Source organism: Neltuma alba, unplaced genomic scaffold (genome assembly GCF_004799145.2).
Source record: "Neltuma alba isolate B1F8T4 unplaced genomic scaffold, ASM479914v2 tig00010610_pilon, whole genome shotgun sequence".
Lineage (NCBI taxonomy): Eukaryota > Viridiplantae > Streptophyta > Magnoliopsida > Fabales > Fabaceae > Neltuma > Neltuma alba.
The window spans coordinates 152,533-178,791 of record NW_021635468.1 but is presented as its reverse complement, the minus strand read 5'-3'; the positions used below and the strand labels follow the sequence as shown (position 1 = coordinate 178,791).

The following is a 26,259-nucleotide window of genomic DNA, read 5'->3' as shown; positions in this document are numbered from 1 at the left end:
ACTTCATATATCATAAAATAACTTTTAAAATTATAATTTGGTTTCTATTCAAATATCTCCATAATGGCTCATGCATTATATTTAAGTTTTGATGATAATAAATAATGTTAGAGAAGTTAACCATTATAAGTAAGCTTTACCTACAACTCTTGTTCCTTATTTTGTAGGGTAAAGTAGTATACACAACACCCTGATTTTATTTTTCGAGTGTATCAAGCATCTTGATTTTATTTATAATGCATCTATCACTCAAATCTTATTCTTCATATATCTAGTACCCTAAACCATAAATAGGATTAGAGTGCTAAATGTAACTAAAAAAATTGATGACACTAACATCTAAACTAATAACCTCTCCATTTACATAGGCTTCATAGGCCATATAATTGAAAGTTGTCCTAAGTGAGGCAAGAGTGAGCATCAGATGAGAGAACTGAAATTAGCATTACCATGCATGGCTTAAGGAATGAAGATCATAAAGATGAAGAAAGGATGATCCGGAAAAAGCCTAGAGTTCCACTTTTTTGACGCCTTATCAACAGTCAAATAAAGGCAGAGACTTTAAATGACATCGGCATACTGATTTGTACTGGTAAAATAATTTGAAAAAGAGTCTCAAAGAGTTTCTCCGATCTTAATTGTGTTCTTGATATATAATAACTGATTTGTATTCTTATATAATATTTATATATAACTAAAACCAGATAAGGCTAAAAAAGGGCTACAATGGGGTATTAAACACAAGCAATCTAGCATGCAAGGTGCAAGTAAATTAAAGAGATTGTAACGAAATTAAGAAAAGCCATCACAAATGAAGGTTGCAATCTAACAAGTGTATCTGTTTGAAAGTGAAGCCAAACAAGGCTAGGGAAGTCTAATACTACCTCCGGTTCTTAATATAAAAGTTAGTTAACTAATTGTGAATAAGTTAGAAAAGTTTGTTAAGTTAATTAGTTACTTGTAATAAATAAGTATTATTTTTCATAGAATATCCTTGCTAATCATGTGTATTAGCTAGAACTGCTATTTGATATAATCTTTAACATGTACAATTACTATAAGAACTATTTTGAAAAAATTGATAAATATGTGAAGAAAAGTGGATTCATTCTTATCTTTAGGACCAAATTAAATATCAAACTAGCTCTTATATTAAGGACCGGAGGTAGTAATGGAGGAATCAAGCAGAAGCAACCTTAAAAATTGTAAGCAGAAAGCAAGCAAAGAATATGAAGGGATGCACATACCTGTTGCTGTTGGAAGTCATGGGAGGATAAATTTGTAGACGGAGATGAGAGAAGTGGTTGCAGCTCGACAATTTGTGGAACACTCTCATCAGAGGCCAACTCTGTTTGATTAATCTCATTGTTAAGACATTTCTCAGTGAATGTCAGTCTGTATTACTTCTGTCATCTAAGCTTAATCAAACAAGCTAATTGTATAGTATCTTGAAAAGTTCATCTTCATAAAAGCTACAACTTTTGTTTTGTTTTGTTTTGATTTTTGAAAAGGAATTCACCTTAGACGGAAGTAATATTCTTGAGAAAGAATATGAGTATTATTTCACGGGACTATTACTTTCTTCAAATGTGAAAAGTGAAATTCGTTAATAGCACAATTAGCAAAATTAATAGCATAAAATTTTTGAATTTGAGGCAAAAGCTCTAATAATATGTAATTGAAATTTGACTCTGTAATCCTTGTGTCAAATATTAACACTTATTGAATTAAATTCAGGTCTGAATGTTTGCAATAAATAATTTATTATTAGTGATATAGGGAAAAAAAAGTAGAATGCGTGTGAATGAATGAAATAGGTCTCATGCACTTCAATTCTTCCATATAAATGATCTGTCTCCTACTAATATCAAAAGCAAATAACTAAAAAAAACAAAAAGGGGAAGTATTTTCTTAAGCAAAAGCATCAAATAAGCTAAACATCATGTAAATTTTGAAAAAAAAAAATGGTTCAGATGCGAAACTGAAGGTGAAAACACAAGCAAATGAAGTATAAAAAGGGAAATAGAAAAGCAAACAGAGGGGAAAAAATAAAGCAAAAGCAAAAGCTAGCGTGAAGCATATTAAGGGTTTTAAAAGAAAAAGAAAATTTCAATATGCCTTTCGTAAACAATACTCTTAATTAACGTATCACATATAGAGAAATTCTTGTATGAACCAGGAGTGCCACATCATTTAGTAAAAGTCCTACTCTCTCCTAATTCTTTGCCTTTTCTTGTTCCACACTTCATAACATCTAAAATTCTTGGCTTTTACATTTATGGTCTGCAAGACAGTGCTTTGGCTTCAAGTAGCTCCAAAATTGAACCCATCAACCCAAATCCGACCCAAACCCGATCTTCCACTTCTACCACATGCTTCATTTAAACCCTAATCCATATTCCTACACTCCATTTACTCCCTCTCTCGTCTCTCCATTCCCAGTTGTTATGGCCAAACGATTATTGCTTGTGGGAGCTGTTTCTGAAACTATGAAGAGCTATATATTACCTGCCCCCCTTGTTATTTTTATAACAGAAAAATAGAATACATTCATACACACACACTGTAGATTCATCGTGCAGGTAACAAGAGATAGCAAATAGCATAAGAAAAATTTAGGGAAAGTTGTAATTCTCACGAATTTGTTGAAATATTTTGAAGGTCTTTAGAATTTAATTGTAATCAATTTCACCCGTTCAATGATACTTGTGCTTTTACCCCATCCCCTATAATAGGAGGTTGATTGCTGACCAGTGCATCGTCGATCGATGTAGACCGATCATCGAACGATCGTCGACCAGTGCTGAATGGCATCCGATAATTCTTTATCTGAGGAAGTAGTTTTTTTGTTAAAATACTAATACCGTTATATTTAAAAGACGGCTTCTAATTAAATTAACAGCTCAATCTCTCCAATTTACTAATAAACTTAAGTGTCCTACGCGTTCGTAAAGTTATGAATTTCGAAGATTGACTAAATTTAAATAACTAATAAAAAGGTTATGTACATTCGCCAAAATTTACGTTCGAAAGTGCTTTTTATTTATTTCAAGGTGGCGCGAGAAGTGATCATAGTTTAACAGTTAAACAGTGTGGGATGTGGCCTTTCTAAGTGGGCTACTTATAAGAACCGACGCAGAAAGTCTTCTTTTTCATTTCTTCTTTTATCGACGTAAATTTGGGACAAACAATGTCGTTACTATATAAATAACGTATGTGAAATGCCCTCTTTAACCAACATAAAAAGCCCTTATACGATAATGTAAAATGTGAACTTCGGTTAATTAGTAAAAAAAGTTTAAAGGAGGAGTAAGTTTGTCCATATAATAATAGACCAACGTTAGCTCAGGGAATCAGTTTGAGTGCTCATAACTACAATGAGTACCATGATACTTATCGATCGTTGCAATGAAATTTACATTATTTAGATATAGTTTTAATGGTTTAAATTTAAACTTTTTGACTAATAATTTTTAAATAAAGAATTATTTTTAAAAAAACTTACAGTTAAGAAATTACATTTATTTTGGATTATGTATCTATTAAAAAATTTAAAAAGCAAAAATATAAAACAAATTAAATCTCAGCTGTCCATATTTAATTCAAATGATTTAAATTTGATGAGTATCATAATGCTCACCACTGCAATAAGCACTAAAATTGATTCTCTAGTTCAAAGCATATGTTGCTCCTCAGTTTTCGGTCACCTCTCCTTAGTTTTATTTTTATATATTCCTGTTGTTTTGTACTCCTATTTTCTGTAAGGAGAATTTGTTCAACTTTAGGAAGTTGCTACACTGTACCATGTTTGGGTGAATAACTCTTAATAATAATGTTCTCATAATAACAGTATTCTCAAGCATGAATCGAACCAAATTTTCTACTACCTTTGATCCTTAATATAAGATCTAAATGATTAATTTACAGCTATTAAGAAAATTTAATTAAGAAAATCATTAATAATAAATAGATTTTATCCTCTCTAAAATACTTTTGTTAATCGTGTGCATTTAAACTACTCATTGATAGAAACTTCTTAACATATTTAATCACAACAAGGACTACTTAGGGGCAAAACTTATAAATATTAGAGACAAAGTAGAATGGGTTTTTATATTTAAGACCAAATTAAATCTCCAATTAGCTTCTATATAATACTTCTCTGATCCTTAATATAAGACTTATTTAACTAATTTGATTAGATTAAAGAAGTTAGGCAAGTTAGTTAATTATAAGAAATATGTCATATTTTTCCTAAAGCACCATAATCATCTTCCTTAATATCCTCCCTCCTTTTTTTTTTTTTACTTGATTATAGTTGAGAGAGTATCAATAAGAGTAATTTAGAAAAAAACTAATAAATATGAGAAATAGGTCTTATATTTAGAACCAAAATCAGCTCAACAATTAAGTCCTATATTGAAGAACGGAGGAGTCTATGTCAAACTCTCTAAACCTATTATTGTCACAATTCTATCACAGCACACTAAACGAATGAAACGAAAGTAAAATACGTTAAGATGTGCTCTGAATTAACTGCAAAAGGTTTCTGGCTAGTGCTTCAGAGATGAAAACATGATCAAGATCTTAATTAGCATTTTGCGTTATGAATAATGACTTTGCCACCAAATTAAACAGAAAGTTTAATTACCATCACGACTTATGCAATTGCAATTTTAAAGAGGATTACACTGTATGAAATTGAACACAACAAATTCTGAGGACACGACACTACTCAAAGACACACAAAGCTTCAAATAATTAATCTACTTGTTTTCTTTTGTTGCTTGGGGGATAGAAACTATGGTCTGAAGAATGGTGAGAATTAGGATAATGGTTCCAGCAAAAGTGGCCACAGTTTGCCAAGGCATCCTTCGGCAATAATAATCATGTCTCAAACTTGCTTTACTCTGTCGCAAACCATTTTCGCAGAATTTATTCAACCTTTTGAAGATATCAACGTGTTCAGAAATAATGAAGAAAGCTTGAAAGCAATTCTTCGCCATGATACTAAACGATGTAACAGCCTCAGTATCAGCCATGAAGCTGCGGATTATTTTATTATGAACGAGGACATCCACATCTTCCTTTGTACTGATTAGGCAACTCCACAAAGTAACATAGCTGGCAATGTAAGGGGTAAGAGGACAATGGATCTGCTTAAAAGCAGTCATATTAAGAAACAAAGCTTCAGTGACGAGATCCTCCACGTAAATCCGAGGAAGCTCAAGAACATGGCCTGGAAACTTGATGTCCAATAAGCTCTTGCTTTTGCTAGACCTGAACTTTACTCCAAATTCTTGCAACTCCTTTGCACTGTACGAAAGAATGCCAGTAGGGCGAAAGAATGGGTCCGTTGTTGGTGGTTCTCCATGTAAGAACAAAAACCTGAGCAAATCTGTGAAATGCTTTACGCTCGCATTATTACTAAGATCATGCTTTGGCCCTTCAAGTCCAAATGCAGCAGAAAAGAACTCATAAACAAGCTTAGGAAAAGTGATTCCATCAGCACGAAGGTTAAGGGGAAACGCTATATTGAATAGCTCTTCCAAAACAAAGAATGCTAGTTGGTTCTCAAATAAAACTAAATCTACAGGTAGAATTCTAACTAATGACGGCTGTGACGGTTTAGCACAATCAATAATGTCAACGGCTCATAATGCACAACGAAGAGAACTTCAATGATGAAAGCAGCATCTAATAATATTACCTTCACAAGTTCCATGTCTCCAAGGTTGATACCCTCTGAATATGAAGTATGCACTTTCGGTACTGAACTTTTGACAAAACTAATCAAAACATCCAAGTTTGTGCTGCTTCTTTATGTAAATCTTTTGAAAAAAACTTGTTTGCGTCTTTCCATATCTTGCAGCCTCTCATTACTGTAATGAAGGGGACCAATTGACACAATTTTTGGGGTGTAAGCATCTCGTTTTATATCACGCATTGGAGAAATCACTCTAAAAATACAACAATCTGGTGACACTTGACCATCTCCACTATCTCGAATCATTTTCTTCATATCAACCATCACATCATCTTCAACCTATAATATTTGATTTGGAAAGCAGTCCATAAGAAAAATGAAAAGGATGAACACTCTATATATATATATACACAAACACACACACATATACACATGGCATATCTCACATATTGAATCACTTTCATAGCTTAAAGGGTTGAGATTAATCCAATACTCTGAAATATTTTTCCAATTGCGTTCATCCTTAAAGTATTATGTAGTTGATTTGATATTTTTTCAGGTGCATTCAACATCTTAGCATATTTTATGATTCATTTAGTGTCCTTAAATATGTTTTTAGGTACACCAAGAACCTTAATATACACCCTAAATTCCCTAACCTTTAGAATGCTTGATTTACCTCGTAAAATATTTCAAGGTGCTAAATAAACTATAAAATATTTGAGTATTTGAACACACCTAAAAAAATATTTCAAGATACTAGATGAACCATTAAATACTCTAAGTACTGGATGCACTTGGAAAGAAGACTTCAAAATTCGGTATGACCCTCAACCCTAAGTGAAAAATAATTAAATGAACTATAAAATTGGTTAATAGCGTAGGCATCAAATATTAGCAACTTATATATTGTAAGCATAATTATCATCGCTAAACAACGCGTTTTTTAAATACATATATAGCGTGAACATTGTCAATTGTCTTCCCTTTATATAGATTTTTCTTTAATGAAGACAATTTTATTAGTAGCCATATAAAACGATACATTAAAAAAAAGGTTTCAATATAAAACAAAAAAAATCAGAAAAGAATATGATTAATTATTGTCTTTCGAGAATCTTTTATAGAGATTAGTTTCGCTGCTCATGAGTGCTGTCACATTAAGTTTGGATGATCTAAAATTAATTATTTTCGCATTTTTAAGAAATTAATTACTCCCTTTAGTCTTTATTATACAACTAATTCTCACATACCAAGAAATGAGAATTGAAGCGTTAAATCTGTCCTAAATTAATAAATTTTTTTTAAGATTACCCCCAACTTAAATAACGTAGATAGATAAACAAGGAGTTCAGTCAGCTTTTTAACCCCTAAACCTTAATTATTAACAAAGACAAAATTGGAAAGTAGCCATTAATGAGCTAGTTAATGACTACATTTAGAACCAAAAATTTCTTCTAGATAATGTCCTATAATAAGGACCAGAGAGAGTAGTAAATACTTCTCTAGTCCTATTTATAGAACATTTCTAGTATGTTTCACGTAAACCAAAAAAAACATTAAATTGTATTAACTCTTTATTAAAATATAATAACTTTTCAACTTTATCCCTATTTTATATATGCACCTTTCACAAAAATAATCATTTACACCATAATAAATGAAGGACAAAAGACATTGAAGCTAAAAATTTAATGAGATGACTTATAAATAAAACCAAAAGAAACATTCTCCCTCTATCTTATAAATAGGGTCTAGGAGTAGAATTTAAAATAAAGATATTATCTTGATTATTACTTTTTTAATCCTATTTAGAAGTCAGTACCAACATATTTCACATAGCAGCATTAAAATTCAACTTTCTAACTTTATCTCTATTTAATTTAATATACCTTATACCCTATAAAAACAAAACCAAAATAATAATAAATAAAGGGTAAAAGTATACATTCATATGAAAAAATCCTTTCTCTTTCTTATAAATAAGACCAAAAATTTCTTTTCTTTACCCTATAAATAAGACCAAAAGAGTATTTTCTCAAAAAATATTAAGAACTTAAAATTATATATTTAAAAATTTAAATCTAAACTGTCGGGAGTAGATTTTGAAATGTTGATATATTTTATCACTGTAATGGGTACCAAAACCAAACTTCTTCTATAGTAGGTAACTAATACAATTTAAGGGTAAGAATTAAGCTAATAATTTTTGAAGCAGCCATGCATTACTTTGCAATCTTACAAGCTGTTACCAAGAGAAAACAAGATAATTAAATATAAAAATAATTCACAATGGAAGAGAGTAAATGATTAGTCATCGGTACCTTGGCGTTTGGGTGAGGAGTGACCAGCATAATGCAGTTTTGTCCTTGTACGCAACAATAATTATTCTATTCGTTATATATAAGCCGAAGTTCATCCCCATACAAGCTAGAAGGGTGTTTATTTTTCAAGAAACAAAATATTTGTTTGGGAGAATCATAACAAGGTCCCATTAAAGGAACATAGTACCTACTAAATTAATTTAAACTATTTATATTTATCATTTTTCTCCAAACTAATTTACTCCACTCATAAATTAATATATAATCTACTTATCCGCATAAAAATTTTAGAGAGATCATTTAACATATGCTATAATTAAGTAATTTAATAATTTCTTAATCTCTCCAAATAACAAGTAAACAGTAAAAACCTATTATTATTTTCTGCTCTGAAACTTATTATTACAAACTGCTAAATTATCATGAAACACTTTTGTATGTTTCTTTCATAAGATTTTATTATAATTCTCCCGATACATTGCAAGGAAGTAACCTTGTTGGCTAAAACAAAAGAAGTAATATTCCTTTTTTCTAAATGCAGCAGGGAAGTAATATTCCTTTTTTCTAAATGCAACAGGGAAGTAATGTTCTGTTTTTTGAATGCAACAAGAAAGCAATATTCTTGAGGCAAAAAACATTTCGATATTATTTTGAAAAGTGAAATTATCGGCACTTCTTGTGCTATTTTTTTCTCTATGAAATATAATTTCGAATTAATAAAAAAAGGTATGAGAAGGAAATCTCCATAACATGGCCCAGAGATATCCGGATACAAATACTGAAATTGCCAAGGGGAAATGCACGGATGATATAGTATTTTAACACGATACAGCTTTAGAAGCTTGTGCTTGGTTTATGATGAAGTGAGGATCATCTCAAAGCAGCACAAGTTGTAAAAGCAGCTTACCAAGGATCACTGGAGGAGTAAAATTAGTAGAATAAACCATTTGAATTTTGAGTGGAAAGTTTAGTAAAGTATATAAAATTAGTTTCTTTTTTTGTTAGAATATCCAAATATGACTAAACTTAAAATTGATATGAAAAGTCCCACGTCGAATAAAATTGGCTTTAATAAGTAATATATAATAGAGTGAAATGATCAACAACCTCAAATCATAAGGTTTTGGTTCAGAGTTAAGACGGGACATTCTTCATTGTTCTAAATTAAAAGCCATAAAAGTGAGGGAGTAATGAAGGATTAAAGGTAATGAAAGTGACGAACATAAACGAGCCTTAATAAACTACTTTTAATAAACTAAAAAACTTATAAAAGTAATCAATCTTCGAATACAATTAAAAACAACCACACAAAAAATATTTTCCAATGAATATAATTTGATCAACTTGATTAATGCCTATTGCTAACAGAAGAGGAATTATGGTGATCTGGTCAGTTGTTCCAGCAAAGCACACATTGAGCAAATTTAAAATAAAAGAAAAAATTATCTAATTTAAAATGAAAGCAAATACAAAAACACACCAAACAAAATTATTAAAATCTATTATCCAAAAAAATATGAAAACATGAAATATTAAGACATCTAGCAGAGTCAATCTTCTCAAACTTTCTAAGAAATATTGCTCAGAATAGAATGGTAAATCATTAAAATTCATTTAAAAACAACGGAACCTAAACAACTCTCGTACTGTTTAAATCTGTATATTATTATGTTGACTTCATAATTGGTCTGGCCAGAAACTTTTCTCATCGCTTTCTCATGAATACAATTAAAGAGGGTGACCAAAAAAAAAAACTTCAATAGAAGAAAATTTGGTCAATTGGATTAATACATTGCAGCCCAAAAATGTGAATTACTAACAGAAAAGCAACTAGAGTAATTTGATAAAAAAAATGTTCTAGTATGAGTCCTAGGAGCTTGTAACAAACAAAAATTGGTAAATTATAGTAATACATAGACTCATCACCTTCAGGATAGCTTTCTGGAAAGGTTCTTCAAGCCAGAACCGATACATTTCAGAATTACTGTGTGAGTCTTTGGATCTGGCTTTATAACGAACTTCAAATCCAAAAACTCCCTTATGTTTCTCAGTGTTTCTATTCCATGCGGGGATAGCTGTCCAACGCGAATCTTGGAAACATCTTGTGGACATAGTGAGCAGAGAAGAAACAACAGACCCTACACACCGAACAACAGTGTTAAAGAGAGAAAGGATGGGTCCAAGCAAATGGAAGAAGAAAATAAGACGAGGGATTGGAACCTCGTATACTTTATCCAGCATCAAGGAAAAGTCATTATCTAGGAGCTAGGCCTATTTCGTCTAAATATGCAATTGAACAACAGAAACAGGATTCCTTGAAGCTAAATATGCAACTGAACAACAGAAACAGGATTTCTTGAAGCAACAACAAGAAGCAGCCTTATTCCATTGGATAAGATTAGCTACGTAGATCAAAGAATGACATTGAACTCGATCAGGCTATCAGCAACTAACTCTTCAAATGTTTCGTCTCTCAGAACTTCATAAAGCAAAATAAAATAAAAAACATTGACCAGAAAGATTAACAAGGGCCGGTTTAATTAAGAATTCAGACCTGATGCGTTGAATCCACTACTCCGCCCTGCTGGATCTCCTGAAGCAGGGCATAAGCAGTTTGCTGACCAATGTCTTCTGGGGGTATCAGGTCTTTCTTTTCATCTTCTGCAAAGTCAGTGGCTTCTTCAGCATGATCACGAGAAACAGCAGTGTCGACAGAAATGAAGCAGCCAGAAGTAGTTTCTGCAACAAGCGAAATCCCATATCCAGGAGACCTGTGTTATTAAGAGGACAAATCACCCAAAAACAAGGTTATACAATAGAACTTGGGATTTACCAAATCCCTAACAAATATATTAACAAACGTAGAATAAAGTATATGATGAATGAAAGTAATCATACTTTCCAGCTTGTGGGCCAGTTTTGTGATCTGTAAAAATGTGTACATCTGGGAGTAGATGATTAAATATTCCACGGGCAGCATGAATCAAGCTATATTCAAACTGAGAGGACACTCTGGCAGAAAATGTAACTCCCCTAATTCTCTTAACCATGCCCTCATCAGTCCAGGAAACTGCCTGCTAGGAAAAATATGTAAGATTGCAAATAAAATTACATAATTATAAATTAGTAATAAACTTGGGTACTCACGTTAAGACTCTGAACAACAGGCACAGACAAAACGACTTCCCCACCACCATTCGGAGGAACTCCACGAGACTCTATTTTAAGATCTAGCCGATCAGAAGAGACTCCAAAGCGTTTCAATATGTGCAGAGTGGTGGAGCGGAAAGTATCAACTGACGGATCCTTAGAATCATTTGTAATTCCTGACAACATAATATTGAACAGCTATAACGAACAGATCATCTGGTTATATCCCATCATTGTTGCTTTGAATCCCGTATATCATTTAGTTAGTATATTTATTATTCACATAAAATCTAGTTAACATTCATCCCTGTAATATAGAGGAAGATAGCACTTCATATTATAAGTCATAAGTTTGATTCGCTTTGAAACTGAAACCTCAGAGGAAGATAGCAACTCATACTTCAAATATAACAGCATATCATGAAACATCATCAAGGGCCAGAGGAACTGTAATTAATAGCTACTTACTTTCTATAATTATCACAATATTATTATGTATATAGATCAAATTACTTTACTTATCCCATATGCATCAGCATCAACTGGCACCAAATTGCCAAAAAGGTTGCCAATCATCCTCAGTTATCCTACCACCTCCTGATAAATTTAGGGTGGAAAAAATTATATGTGATTATAAGAGATCACATCACAAGATAACAACAGGTGGAAAATAATTGGTCTAACTTATCTCCTATGAATTAACATCAAATTGCACTCAATTGCCAAAAGTTTGTGTTTACCGACCAAAGTTAAGCGTATGCTTCACCACTCTATTCTCTTTTTGTGATTAAAAGGTCATTCTGTAAAATGCATCGTGTTTAAAAAGACACAATAAATTACCTTTGAGCCTAATCTCGAGGGGCTTCTTTCCAAATAAAGCAAGAACGAGCAGCGGTTCCAAGAAATAACCAATGGAACGACTAACACCACAGTCATGCGCAAGATTCTTCCCACCCATGATAATTCCAGGCTTGTACTTCAATTTAGTAGCTATCCACAAATAAAACCCAATTCAGCCCCCACATAGCCAGTTGAATCATTTTCAGAATTTAAAAACATCATATAAGCCAACAGAAAAACTGAAATTACCAGCTTCGTTGATTTCGACATAGCAACCATCGCAGATTTTCTCAAGCAAACGAAGAAAAGAGACCTCGTGTTTCTGAAGACCCGGGAAAGTCTTGTCTGCACGAATATCCTCGATAATAATCGAATTACTTGAGAGAGTGGCGAGAATTAATCGTTGCCTGAAGCTCTGACATCCTTTTAGCCTCTTGTAATCCTTATTCCCCATTCTCTATTCCGCACTCTCCACTCTTACAAACTTCAGTAGTAAAGTTCGGCGTAAATTGTAGAATTCTCGTTTATGGGCGTCACAGATTCGTTTACCACCAGATGCCAAAACGTTTTCAATCCAATGCCAATTCCATGAGAACTGTCAAAATTTTGAAAATTATCGGTGGAAGCACTGGTTTGTTCCCTCTAGATCTTTTATTAAGTTTCCCTTCGACTGACGCAAACGACAAGCAACGGAAAATGGGAGTTGCGACGAAGAGAAGAACGCTTTAGCTTTGGGCAACAGCGAGCTCCCTCCCTCAAACCCCGCAGTGGTCAGCGGGAAGTATACCATTTGCCCTAAACATGGTGTCTCTATGATCCGACCCGATAGCATCAAGATGACCCGACACTGCGAACGATTAAAAATTTTTTTATTTGGTTACAAATTTAAATTTTTCTGTATAAAATAACTAAATTTGTAAAAGACAAAAGATTCGGTTAATTTTATTTAAAAATTAAAAAATTTTAAGGTTTCAATGAAGGACAAAATACTACTCCTCCGGTCCTAATTATAAGACCCAATTGACTTATTTGAGGAGATTAAGGAAGTAAGTTAAATTGGTTATTTATAATAAATAAGTATTGTCATTCCTAAAATATCCTTGCTAATTAAGTATATTGGTTAAAACTATCATTATTAGAAGGATTATCTTGGAAAAAAATGCATAAATATAAGAGACAAAATAGATTGGGGTCTTATAATTAGGACCAAATAAAAAGTCAAATAGGGTCTTATAATAAGGACTGGAGGAGTATTGAGTAATTTGATATTGGTATTTCAAAATTTAATACTGAGATTTAGAAATTTAACGTTTTTTTAAGCTAAAATTCAACACTAATATATCAAAACTTAACGACAGGCGAAAGTATACATTAATTTTTCAATATTAACACTTTTAGTTTCATCTAATGGCCATATTATTTTAATCTTAGTTGGCCGCAAGATCAACTCAATTTTTAAAAAAAATCATATTTTAATTAAAATAATAATAATAGTACATTTTAAAGTTTCAATAAAGGAGAAAATATTATTGAGTAATTTGATATTGATATTTCAAAATTTAATATTAAGATTTAGAAATTTACCACTTTTTTAGCTAAAATTCAACACTAATATATCAACAGGCTAAAGTATATATTAATTCTTCTTCTTTTTTAACACTTTTAGTTTTGGCTGCGAGATCAACGCAATTTTTTAACAAATTCATATTTCAATTAAAACAAAATAATAGAAAAGACTCAAAAAAAAATTTTTATCTGCTCCTTATTCTCTATGAGAAACCTTTCTCCTGCTGCCAACACCCTTCTTCCTCCATGAATCTTCAATGACTTTCTAAAGAGACAGACATATACCTCATCTGCTTCTCTATCTCCTACCTTTGTAATCCGCAGCACCATGCTCCTTCTAACTTTGTCTTTCAACTTCGTTAGAATCCTTGTATATTCCTCCGTTTTGTTAACTTAAATATCCATATTGCTACTTTGTTTTTTAACAACAGAACAGAGATAGATTCAAATTGGTGGGAAATTAACACATTCCCTTTCAGGTGCTTGCACCGCATCATTCCATAAACAACATACTCCTCCGGTCCTAATTATAAGACCCAATTGACTTATTTGAGGAAATTAAGGAAGTAAGTTAAGTTGGTTATTTATAATAAATAGGTGTTGTTATTCCTAAAATATCCTTACTAATTAAGTATATTGGCTAAAACTATCATTATTAGAAGGATTATCTTGGAAAAAAATGCATAAATATAAGAGAAAAAATGGATTGGGTCTTATAATTAGGACCAAATAAAAAGTCAAATTGGGTCTTATAATAAGGACCGGAGGAGTATTTATTATTTTATACTTAAAACTTCCTTTTGAAATTCAAGTTTAAGCTTCATGCTTCATTAGTCATTGTGCTTTATTATGATTATGAAAGTTACTTTAGCATTCTTGCAAACAAATTCTTGAATTGGATTTCACGCTCACATTCATACTACATTCTACTGTTAAAATAAAATAAAAAGCTTTGAAAATCCTGAATAATTGCTAATACCCCATTCATCTCTCTTGAATATGTTGTCATTTCTAGCAGCTCGTCCAGCAATACTTCATGAATATTTTTATGAAAAAACGACAAAAAAATCATAAAAATCACAAAATCATAAATCAGATATTCTTACAAAAAAATTTATTGTTATTTACAAATTAAATATTGTCAAAACCTATCCAAATGTGGCAACAAATCCTGATTTGGCATTTAGTTATTTTCAAGATCTTTATTTGTCATCCTCCCTATTTTTATCGCTTAACCCTATCACCCCCTTCAATTTAATTCTCATCATATCTGACAACCGTACCGGCTCTTTGATTTTCTTTTACCTTTGCTTTCCTTTGCCTTGCAACACACAGGACAAAGAGCCTTTTTTTCCCATATAAAAACCTAAGATTAAATATTTTTATCCAAAGTTCACAAAGATATCTTTTAGGCATGTATCAATTTGGCAATTAACCCAGCATTCACATGGTAAAATAAAACTCTTAAATAATATATTTAAATGAGAAGGAAAATAGCAGGCCAAAAAAAAAAACACATTTCCAATTTGCCATCATAGAAAAATCAGAATCATTTTTTATTAATGCAGAAAAAGAGGAAGGAATAAAACCTATACTTGTCCACTCTTTCTTGGGCATAATTGCTGATCCTATATACAAAAAATATAGCCTATAAATTTCCAAGGATATTGGTAACTCAAAAACCTGAAGTTACAGGCCTCCTTGGTATTTTTGGTATTGAACTTCACCTGAATTAAATAGAGGGGAAAGAACACACAAAGATGCAAATAGGTCCCGCTTTTTTCCATCTTTCTCCCTCATTATTTCATCTGAATTCATTTCAAGAGATTGACTTCAAATTCTCCATATACTTACTCATATGCAGAAACATCCCGCCTCAACTATCTCCAGCAAATTTATAGTCCCGCATGAGAGAGGAAGACGATAAAAGGGTCATGAGGGAGAAAAACGGGGATCAACCCCCATGACTCTCTCTCTCCGAACCAATTCTAAATATCACGCTATATATCACATTTGGAGAAGATTATTCACTGTAACTGACACGGAATTTGTCCTCTGCAAGTCCTGCAGTATCTCTACAGCTTTAGATTCTAATATATATTAAGACAAGCAATAATCTTAAACAAGAATACCAATAACCATTGATTCCATTAAACATGAAACATCGAGCAAATTACACTAACCTATCGTACATTTAAATCTTCCACAGTACGATTACACCATATTTGGAGTTTCACCTGATACATGCTTTGGGCGAAAGAGTTGCACAACTTAACTTTTAATTTCATTTTAGTAACAATTCAGGAAATCAATATCTATAAAATATGAAGTCTACAGCATGCTTCCCCATTCATATTCACAAGCTCTAAAGAGTGTAGTCTACATTTTTCAGACTCCAAACAGTACGTAAGGCGCACCTACTTAAATAAATATCAGACTGGATGAGAAAGTTGAGAGAAGAGTTTCCTGATACAAAGCCTATTCTGAAAAAAAATTCCAATTACATTCCTTAAATAATAGACACGCATGAACCCCATGTGTCTACAAGTATGGTAGCTACGAAAACCCCTAATTATCATTGCAAGATTCCTAGAATTCGTCCTTGCGTCCCATCAATAATGTGCTAACATAACTGGGTTCGACAATACTTGATCTTATTATAAGGATGAAGTTCAGAAGATCTATAGACCAATATGGGTATTAGCTAAATTTTACATAACATGGGCCACACGTTGCATGTTTACAATCAAAGCATGTGAAAGTGTAAAGCTGGTTTATAAACTGCACTCAATTGCCATCAAGCATTCCCGACCGGAATCTCAGACAAAATTACTTATACAAACCAATAATTTTGGATCCTAAAACACATCTTATCTTGAGACAAACCATACCTGGAAAATCACGTCATCTGGTATATGAGGTAGAACCTCCCGAACAGTCTCGGCCATAGCCAGTATATTTGCCAGATTATCATTTGCAAAACGTGAAGCATTCCTCATGTGTACATTATCAGAGCCCCCTGGGAGCATCCCATGAGAAGGAGGAATCCGGGAACCACTTGCAGAAGCCTGAGAAGTATTCATAGGCCAAAGGCTCCAGGCAGAGTCTTCAAGGGCATTCTGAGCATTTTCTCCAACAGATGCAAGATGTCTCATCATCATTTGAACCCTTCCTAATCCAACTGATCTGATTGCAGTAGATGGACCAGCCCCATCGCCACCTTGATTTGGCCAAGAATGCAACCAAGGTGAGTCCAGTCCTGCTGCACCCCTATATAGGGGAACGTAAAGTCAAACCAAAAAAGTGAATCAATTCAAGCATACCCTATTTTTGTAAAGCACAACCAATTGTATAATTTTTTATTTCTATAGTTAGTTAAGTAAATTCTGGGGAAAAAAGCAGGAAAAAAAACATAAAGCAGTCTTTTCTCCTAATACGAACTAATGTTTAAAAAATATGTATCAAACAGTTTGATGTTTCAGTTGCTCAAATTATGATGTTGTCAGTACACTAAAATATTGCAACATTTTTTTTCAATCCAATTTAAACACACGCACCCACACAAGTCAACGGCTAGTTGCTTGAATGTGAGCCAAAAGTTAAAAAATAATGTCATTTAGGCACACATACATGTGTGTACGGACATTAGACTCTTCTGGCTCAGGCACCATGAAGTTCTTTCCACAGTTCCATTTAAAAAAGTGCTGCTCACAATTTTTGTCTCATGGGCAATAGATAAACGCTCCAAACTGAACTTTTATTGGGGTAGCTATCCTTGTTAGAAATAGAAAAACACAGAACATAGGCCTCAGAGCATATGATTTTCAGAGTTCAGAAAAACAATCATCTCATTTACATTGTGAGGTGTAGATCTGTCCGACTTTACGAATTGGCCTCCCAAAATTTTCTTCTTTTTTTTTTTTTTTGGGCAAAGAAAATTTTGAGTGAGTTGGGTCAGAGGCTTACCACGGTAAGGAAAGGCCTCATAGCTCAAATAACACTTAAGAGATACTTACAATTTATCTGCCAATAAGGTTCTCATATTGGCAGTAAGATTCACACCCACACTTCATGGGGTATGGGATCTGAACCATTATTTGTTGGCAACCTTTCAGTATTTCTAAGAAGCAACGGATTTGTCAGGCATTTTCTGGCAGAATAGCAGAGTCCTACAGCAAGATAATATTTCCCCAATGCCACTTATTTAGAGTTCTTTTCTCTGGGTTTCAAGGTTTGTCCGCTCATGGTCCTTCTACCCCAGGCAGGCATGCACGTTTCATTAACATAAATCAGTTAAAAGAGGTACTACGTACAATTTATTCAGAACATTTTTCAAACCTCCAAATTTATCTGGAATAAGAAAAGCTTTAGAGACCAATAAGAAACATTAAAAAACATTAAGCATATTTTAGGACCAAAATAGTGTTTTGAACTTCAAAAATACCAATCTGATAAACAAATAAAATTAACATCCTGAAAGCCAAGAATGGAGCCAGAGAAGCATAGAGCATCACATAGAAATTTTTAACCTCCAAGAAATGCCTTCCATGTTTGGTGTTTGGTTGGGAAATAATCCAGCAGCCATGACATGTCTACCAGTGTTCGGCTGATCAAGCCCTGAACCTATTTGGTGTGCATGTGGTTCTTCACTTGATGTTTCCCGTGTATTGAAGCTTGCTTCATTTTGAGGCCGGCCAACAAAAAGTGGCTTCCGACATGTTGGACAGGTATACATCTCTGTCAATCCTTGATCTAGCCTGTAATCAATTTGAGGCTGATAGTATCACACAAAGATTCACTCCAACAGAAGAACAACAAAATGCATGAAAAGTATCATACCAAGATCTCAAACACGCAAGGTGGAAAAGGTGTTTGCAGTTTAACTTTTTAGCCTTGGCCATGGGCTCCTGCCAAGAAAACAACTATAAGATTTGCAAAAGTATTTCAATCGCTAAAACCAACCAATGAAAAGTGCCTAGGAAAACTAGCAATCTAGCATACCCTACAAATAGCACATTCATCATCATATGACAACAGCTCCTCAGTAGTTGCATCAGGAAGAGCTGCATGTAGCGCACCTAAAGCCTTCCTTAACCTGATATAGGCTCTTATGCGATTTATAATTGCACTTAGCAGTGTCTGTTAAAAACAAGACCATAAAATCAAATATCATGCGAATCTCAAAATGAAAATTGAATGGACAGTCTAATTCATGCAGAGAGAATGAAATATTTACACAAATATTTACTCGTATGTTTAGAAATAGCACTGCATCTACAAGATGGAAAGCTATGCCATGAAGCCACCAAATATGGAAGTAATGGCCAAGAGCCGTAAAAGAAGTTGCCATGTCTAGTAAGAATCCCAAATTCCGAATAAGACTCCATTTCCATTCCAATAGTGATCCTGCAGTCAGACTTGTAAATTAGGAAATTGGGGTTTCAATTAAGTTGATACGAGCAAGAGAAAGGCGAATCAGGCAGCAATATAAGAACAAATACGGTGTCAGCCGTAAAATATGTTTTCTTTCTTGGTGAATAGTATTATCAGTATTAACTAAACAGGGCCAATAGCAATAATTAGAAATATTGGGGAAAAAACATCATTGTGAATAAAGAAGTGGAAAAGAAAATTTCTACCACCCAGATATTCCCCCATCAAGCCAAGCACATGCAAGGATATACATGTCTCCAAAATATTAATTGAAAAAGAAAAGAAAACATTATAAAATCACAATAATAAATTTAAATTATTGAACTTATATTCGTTTTAACACGCAATCATACTGTAACAGTGTCTTAAAAACTAGGCTTTGTGCCGTTCATGAAGGCAAACTCGAGTTGCATTTTAGCATTTATTGTTGTTAAAAAATGGCATGCAACAGAAAAGATCACAGCTTAATAGCACAGAGAAAAATTACCAAACTAGATAACTTACGGGAAAAACAGACATCATAAAAGTTTCCTTATGAGGGAAAGATAAGGGGGTAATAATTCTTTTTTTTTCCCCCCCCCCATCCTAAGATTTGAAATTTTTAACAGAAAAGGCAAAATCTAAGTACTGAGATCAAGCCTATCTAGAATTCTGGCCTCCCACAATAGAAGCTTCATTTGTAATACCTAGGCACCTTTTAAGGCCAAGGATTTTGCTTGGACCATGATATTAGATATAATTAATACAGATGTTTTGTTTCAGATCTAAAGGCCCAATATGGCTGTGCCTCCATATGTTCTGAAATGTGCTATCAGAGTTCAAAAATAAGAAATAATATGTTCTTTTTCTGCACAGTGAAGTAGAATGGAAGATGCGAATTACATTCTCTACTACTTTAGTGAGAGCATTGGGTGTGTTCAAGTGACGTACAGTTTTTTAGCCACTAAGTTTCTTTGTTTTGTGCTGTAATCACGGGACTGTGGTATCTTAGGTAATAATTCACGGCCTGCCTATTGTTTTCAGTACAAGTGTTTTTAGGAAGGTATGATTTGCAGATTTACAAAGGGATTGAAATCTGCTTTTAAGTCAGTGAATATTTAGTAACAGATTGAGAGTATACGGAGGATTACTAGTCTTCCCTTGTTAGATTGTTTTACCCCATGAATCGATGCTTTTTATTAGAAAAATAAAGAGGAAAAAAACTAACTACTACCCAACTGTTTTGACTGCAATTAATAGTAATACAACCACATTCATAGATGAAATTACCCCTAAATTCAGAGTATTCAGAGGATTACTTGTTTTCCCTCATTGGATTGTTTTCTCCGCATGAATAAATACTTTTTTATTGGAAAAAGAAAGAGGAAGAATCCTAAATACCCCACAACTGCGTAGATTGCAAATAATACAACAACATTTATACAAGAAAAATATTATCCACAGTACCTGCTGCTAATGTGTCGAAGAGTTTTGACCTTCCACTATCAGTGGTATTGCATGCTGAATGATGGAGCCATATATCAAGCAATTGAAAGCCATGTACCAATATAGCCTACAACTCATATCATACAACAATATCATTGAACCAAGCATCGCTATCACACTGCAAACTAAACTTTTTAGTAAGCTCAAACCTGAAGGGCCCTATACATACCTGCAGGGTCTCACAAGCGATACTAAGAGGCTCGTAGAATAGCAACAGAAGCATAGAGGATGGGTGTGTTTTATATATCGTCAGACATAGCCTTATCCTGGAAGCATTAAAAGGAGGGGGAAAACACAAGCATTTATAAACTTCAAAAACCACACTCATTTCATTCACCTAGTAAGAATATGCAATAGCATTCAAGATCAGAGAAACCCAAAGTTGACAATAGCAATCATGAAAAGAATCCAGCTTCCAGAAAAGGAAGGAAGGAGAGACTCAATGGAAGACAGTCAGACAAACTACGTTCCGTCTCCATAGAATCTTCAGTAAATAAGGGCCTCGTAGGATATTAACAAAGAAAAATGGTTTACTTGATTGTTTTTGCATCAAATTTACAACCCTAGATTTGAATTCAGAAAAAAATTTAAAATTCATCTATAACCTTATTGAGGTGCGTCTAAATTTCTAAAAGCTATTTCAAGAGTTTCCTAAACTGTGAGAGGCTCTATCTACAGATTGAAATTTTGAACTTGAACAGCATATTAGTCCGCCCAATCTTATATCATATTCCTAGTCAATAAAATTTCATGGCCAAAATAACAATCATGATAACAATAATGATGATGATGAAGATAACAGTGATGAAAAAAATAAGACAATGGACTAAAAAGAGCAGGCAATACCAAAATAAATCAACCAAGAAAACCAACAATAATGCTGAATATACACGGCCATAAGTCCAGGGTCTGGCAGATGGAGATGCATTCAATCGCTCTAAACGATCTCTGGCCAAAGTTTGGAACATCTATGCAATGTGAAAAAGAAGTGTCAGAATAAGTAACACGGATTAATTTCGTTTGCATCAAATAAAACAGAATTTTTCTCATATGATCCATTTTGGCATCATATACCTTTAAAGAACATAGCACTATCATCCAACTAGACCATAGACCTGCCTGATATATTGTTGGAGGCACTATCATTGGTAGAAATGTCCCCTGTTCAATCAGCAATTAAACATAAATAATAATTAAACAGGGTCAGGATTATTGAACATAAAATTTCAAAATTACAATAGTATATTCAAAGTCAATATCATTTATTGTCAATACTAGATGCTTAAAGCCTTCTTCCTCCATTTCAAAAATCAAAAGGGTTGTAGTAATTTCATATCAAAAAACAATTTCACCATTATGAGATGATAAGTGAAAATTTGGAGATACTGCAACAAAAACAAAAAGGGGCATATTCTGGAAAAGAAATTCTTTTAACTAAATTTAGTAACTAGAATGTCAGACATGACGGCAAACGGAAAGCAAAATTCAGCAATAGTCCTCTCAATCCTCATTTTTTGTCACCATCTTTTCCAACTAATCCACAAATAAAACATGCATATGTTATGTTGCATATATGTGCCATCAGTCCAAAAAGACACTCACGTTCTCAGTGGTCCTATACAATTTGAGCCCTTCAAAATGGAGGGAATCTAAAGTGATAGAAGCAAATACATTTCTATTCATATATTGCTAATGCAGGGTACATATATATTCCAATAATGACACTTAGCTGTTCAAAGGTTTAAGATTATCCTCAAAGATAAGGAAGTCAATGGCAAAATTTCAAGCAAGTTTTATACCTTTTTGGGAATCACAGATATTTTAGTAAACTTGAAATTTGTGAACATACCCTAGTGTAGGGAACAGGACTCCTTCAGATGATTTTATCATGTCATAACATTTCTTACGCTATTGTTCTAACTGCTTTTTGAATTGAAATCTACATGAAAACAAAACTAGGAACCAAAAATCCATTAAAGAAACCATAAGAACCTTTTTTTTTCCCCACTATGAACTTAATGTCGTTGGATAATACTATTGTAGCTTTTCAAAGGCTTGAAACAGCAATCTCGAACCCAAAGTTCATGCAATATTTCAATATCACCTCTTCAATTTAAAAGCATCCGTTCTAAAGATACTTTTTTCAACGAACCCAATCCCAGCAGAAGGAAAAAATCTTCAAAATGCTTCCCAGCACAATGTTCTACAATCAATTCATTCATAAACCGACATAAAACTGCAGCCTCTCAACCAAATTGACATAAGAATTACCCTAAAGCGCCTGACGTCTTTATCAATTCCATCATAGTTGATGATTATAGCAGTTTGCTAGTTTCCTTAGCTAAATAAGCTCCATTTTCCAGGAGGTCAAATAGCCTAAAGCGCCTGACGTCTTTATCAATTCCATCATAGTTGATGATTATAGCAGTTTGCTAGTTTTCTTAGCTAAATAAGCTCCATTTTCCAGGAGGTCAAATAGCACACCTAACTTTTTATCATGGTTTAACTTTATTTAACAAAAATGAATCTCTGAAGCCAAGTCATAAAGAAAAAACCACTTGAAAAAAATGCCAATTCAATGTAATTTCAGACCAGAGTGTGTAAAAATCTGAAAAATAAAAGATAAAAAATATGAATGCAATGATTTTCATTCAAAAACTTCAGTTGTTAGTAAAATTTAAAAGCAAAGCACATTGAAATCAATAAACAACAATATTAACCTGGAAAACAACGTACTTAATGAGATGCTCAACCAGATTCCAAGTCAAAGAAGCATACACCTCCAATAAAAATCATTAAAATCCATAGAAAAAATTTAACCTTGTAGATGACATAATTAATGAGACACTCAACCAGCTTCCGAATTTCGGCAGGATACAATTCAGAGAAAAATATAGTCTGCGAGAGGAGACAGAAAGAATAACATTATTTAGGTACAATATTAACCAAAAAAATTATGGTAATCTACAGAATCAGGGATTAATTCTGGACTACTTGAATATATCAAACGCAAAGAGAAAGGAACATATAAACACCATCAAGTAAAGCATTATCAGCGCTAATTTGCCAATTAAATGCTAGTTTGCAGGAAGAAAAATAACAACCAATACCAATTAACCACCATACTTTCTCAGGAACTCTAATAAAATAACGAAAAGAACAAATTCTAAAGTAGCCCAAGAAACTTGCACCCTGATAAATTGGCAACTTTTATAGCATCGATAAGTTGTATCCATAATCCAATGCCCAGTTAATCTTCCAACTAAGTGAAGTATCAGTATCTTACATGAAAAAATAGAAGTTACCAGCTCACCGCTAAAACAAAAGAAATCATCTCATGCAGGAAGCACAGAACATATAAAATAAAATTTACATATATGCATAATATATGACCATGTAATAAATAGTTAATCTGTTCACACAGTAAACTTACCTTGAGACAAAGATTGAGAAGGATAAATGCATTGATCACAAAATTGCAAGCAACCATATGGTGGTGTACGACCCCAAAAACAACTCAATGACATGATTGGCATTCTCCTTATCCAAGTGAATTAAATTCTTGCCAATTATTCCTTCTGATTTCAGTTTACTGAGAGACAACTCCGAGCCAAATTGTACACCCACAAAGCTTAAAGCTGTAAAAACAGCCGAAATTGCTATAAACCTGGAAGACATTAGAAATGCTCTCAGCCTGTCAACCAGCACCGATCTCCTGGATTTTCATCAGAGTTCAATCATAGCAGCCATTTGCCCATTTTAGACATGGTTCAAAGTCAAACACAAGCATAGCGAAAAGCTTAAAGCCAGCTTAAAACGCCACCACTGCTAACTCAAATGTTGGTCATCATAAGCCTCCAAGACGAAATTGGAAATTCTGTCAAGGAAAAAGAGGAATAAGTGAATGTATCAAAAGGTTAAAAAACTGAGTAACTAATCCAGAATTGAAATTTTGGAAAGCCCAGAGAACAACAAAACTGATTCGTTGGCGTATCCCCCTTAAATGCACCCACCCAGGAAAGAAGCATCAATATAACGATTTTATAGAAGAACTCCATCACAGGTTTGAACCATGATTACGGATTCAAAAAAGCAAGTAGAGAGTGACGAGATGATCATTTGGGGAAAAAAACTCTCGATAAAGTTTCAAACCCGCCAAAACCGACAAGAATGCCAAAACCCAGGAAATTAAACTCCAAAAGATTCTGAATTCACAAGCAAATGACAGGAGATGAAATTAAATTTTAATTCAAAGTCTAAGGCAAAATTGACGCAAGAGGGGGAAATTATAACTTTAACCCGTTGCTTCGCTGCACTGAAGAATGAATCAGAAAATTAAGGGAAAAAATTAAAAACAAAAAGGGAAAAGAAAAGAACCTGATTCGATCTAGGAAGAAGCAATGGTAGCGTGAGCTGGAGTTTCCGCTATTGCAATTTGCATCAGAATTAAGATAGTCAAGAGGTTAGAAAATGGGTGTGGCTGTGTGGGGGCGCGAGGTACAGCGTTTATATACGGCGGGTCAATTTTTGCAGGAAAGTGATAGACAGGGAAATCGTAATTATAATAATTAATAAGACCATAATAATATTAACACTACAAAAGTGCTGGCAAAAAACAATTATCTTATATAAATATCATCCTGTTGAATATGACGCACTTAATTGAATAATATATTACTAATATACTCCCTCCAGTCTTATATCTAAAATATTTTCTTTGGAAAAAATTGGTAAAAAATTTGTTTGAAAATTTAATTATTTAAAAGGACCTGAATTTAAACGAGTGCAACTATGATTCGAGAGTATGGCATATATTCTTGTGTGTAATGTATCATCAATGACATGTAACAATCATCAATACTAAAGTTATTTATACATAGCGGAACATACGTTACACTTATGTATTATACTTGCACGTGCTCAAATTTAGGTTTTTTTAGCTAATTAAATTTTCAAACAGAATTTTTTTTAACCAATTTTCCCATGTTTTTGGTCATTTTAATTAAACATTTGCTAATTTTAAAATGTATATATAAATTAGTAAAAATTGATTTATGATCAGACAAAAATATAATAAATTAGTCAAAAATGATTTATGCTAAGACAAAAATGTGATAGTGTTTACTTATCCAACTCCGTACAAACTTTAATATCTGCAATGATTTATCATAATTTAACATGAACAACCTTTTTGTTTTTCCTTTTTAGTCTTTTTTATTGTAATATAAAAAATTAAGGAATATATTTTTCAATTAATATCTACATTATTTTGATGATTAATGATTAATGATTTTTAAGATATTTATAAATAAATCATGATTTTCATCTCAAGAAAAACATCACTAGCGTGTGATTCTTTAATTCTTTAATTAATAATATAACAAGTAGCCTCACTAATACTAAAAAATACTTCACATATTAAGACAATATAGAGGAGTAAGGCCAATACAATGCACCAAACACCATAATCCGTAAATTGTTTTCCTTTCTACATGGTTAACAACAAGTTGTCTCAATAACAGTACCGCGTTTGGATGCATTCATTCTTAAATTAATTTGATCTCAAAAGAACTTTCTTTTTTTTTGGCCACGTCAAACAACCATGTGAAAGGTCTCAACTTCTCATTCATATCTCCACTCAGAAAAAAAAAAAAAAAAAAAACTGTTAAACACGTTACAATTTAGATTCACTTCCCCTTTTTTCAATAATTAGTTTCCTTGTCTCTGAACTTGGTGATTATGGTTATAAATTGC

General features: G+C 33.0%; 2 protein-coding genes across 3 annotated transcripts in view; both read right to left on the bottom strand.

Annotated features, from left to right (window-relative positions):
- The window catches only part of LOC114757579 (probable RNA 3'-terminal phosphate cyclase-like protein), a 35,711-nt gene extending 22,931 nt beyond the window's left edge, over positions 1–12,780 (bottom strand). The window contains exons 1-6 of one of the 2 annotated variants that reach the window (XM_028946651.1): positions 12,271–12,780; positions 12,022–12,171; positions 11,179–11,357; positions 10,930–11,105; positions 10,586–10,802; positions 9,787–10,169 (exon numbers count right to left, since the gene is read on the bottom strand). In XM_028946651.1, coding sequence (XP_028802484.1) covers positions 9,960–10,169; positions 10,586–10,802; positions 10,930–11,105; positions 11,179–11,357; positions 12,022–12,171; positions 12,271–12,475 — 1,137 coding nt within the window. In that variant the 5' untranslated portion in view covers positions 12,476–12,780 and the 3' untranslated portion in view covers positions 9,787–9,959. Of the gene's footprint in view, positions 1–9,786; positions 10,170–10,585; positions 10,803–10,929; positions 11,106–11,178; positions 11,358–12,021; positions 12,172–12,270 lie in introns of those variants that run through there. The other variant, XM_028946652.1, reaches the window with a different exon arrangement.
- A 2,314-nt stretch (positions 12,781–15,094) lies between these two features.
- On the bottom strand, positions 15,095–24,973 carry LOC114757582 (E3 ubiquitin protein ligase RIN2-like). Its single transcript, XM_028946663.1, is given in 14 exon segments — positions 15,095–15,651; positions 16,479–16,857; positions 18,117–18,344; positions 18,427–18,494; positions 18,589–18,726; positions 18,836–18,993; positions 20,467–20,572; positions 20,675–20,771; positions 21,352–21,473; positions 21,580–21,666; positions 23,326–23,403; positions 23,939–23,985; positions 23,988–24,382; positions 24,883–24,973. Coding segments are annotated over 13 exon segments (1,761 nt in total). The 5' UTR covers positions 24,184–24,382; positions 24,883–24,973; the 3' UTR covers positions 15,095–15,594.
- Positions 24,974–26,259: the final 1,286 nt, after the last annotated feature.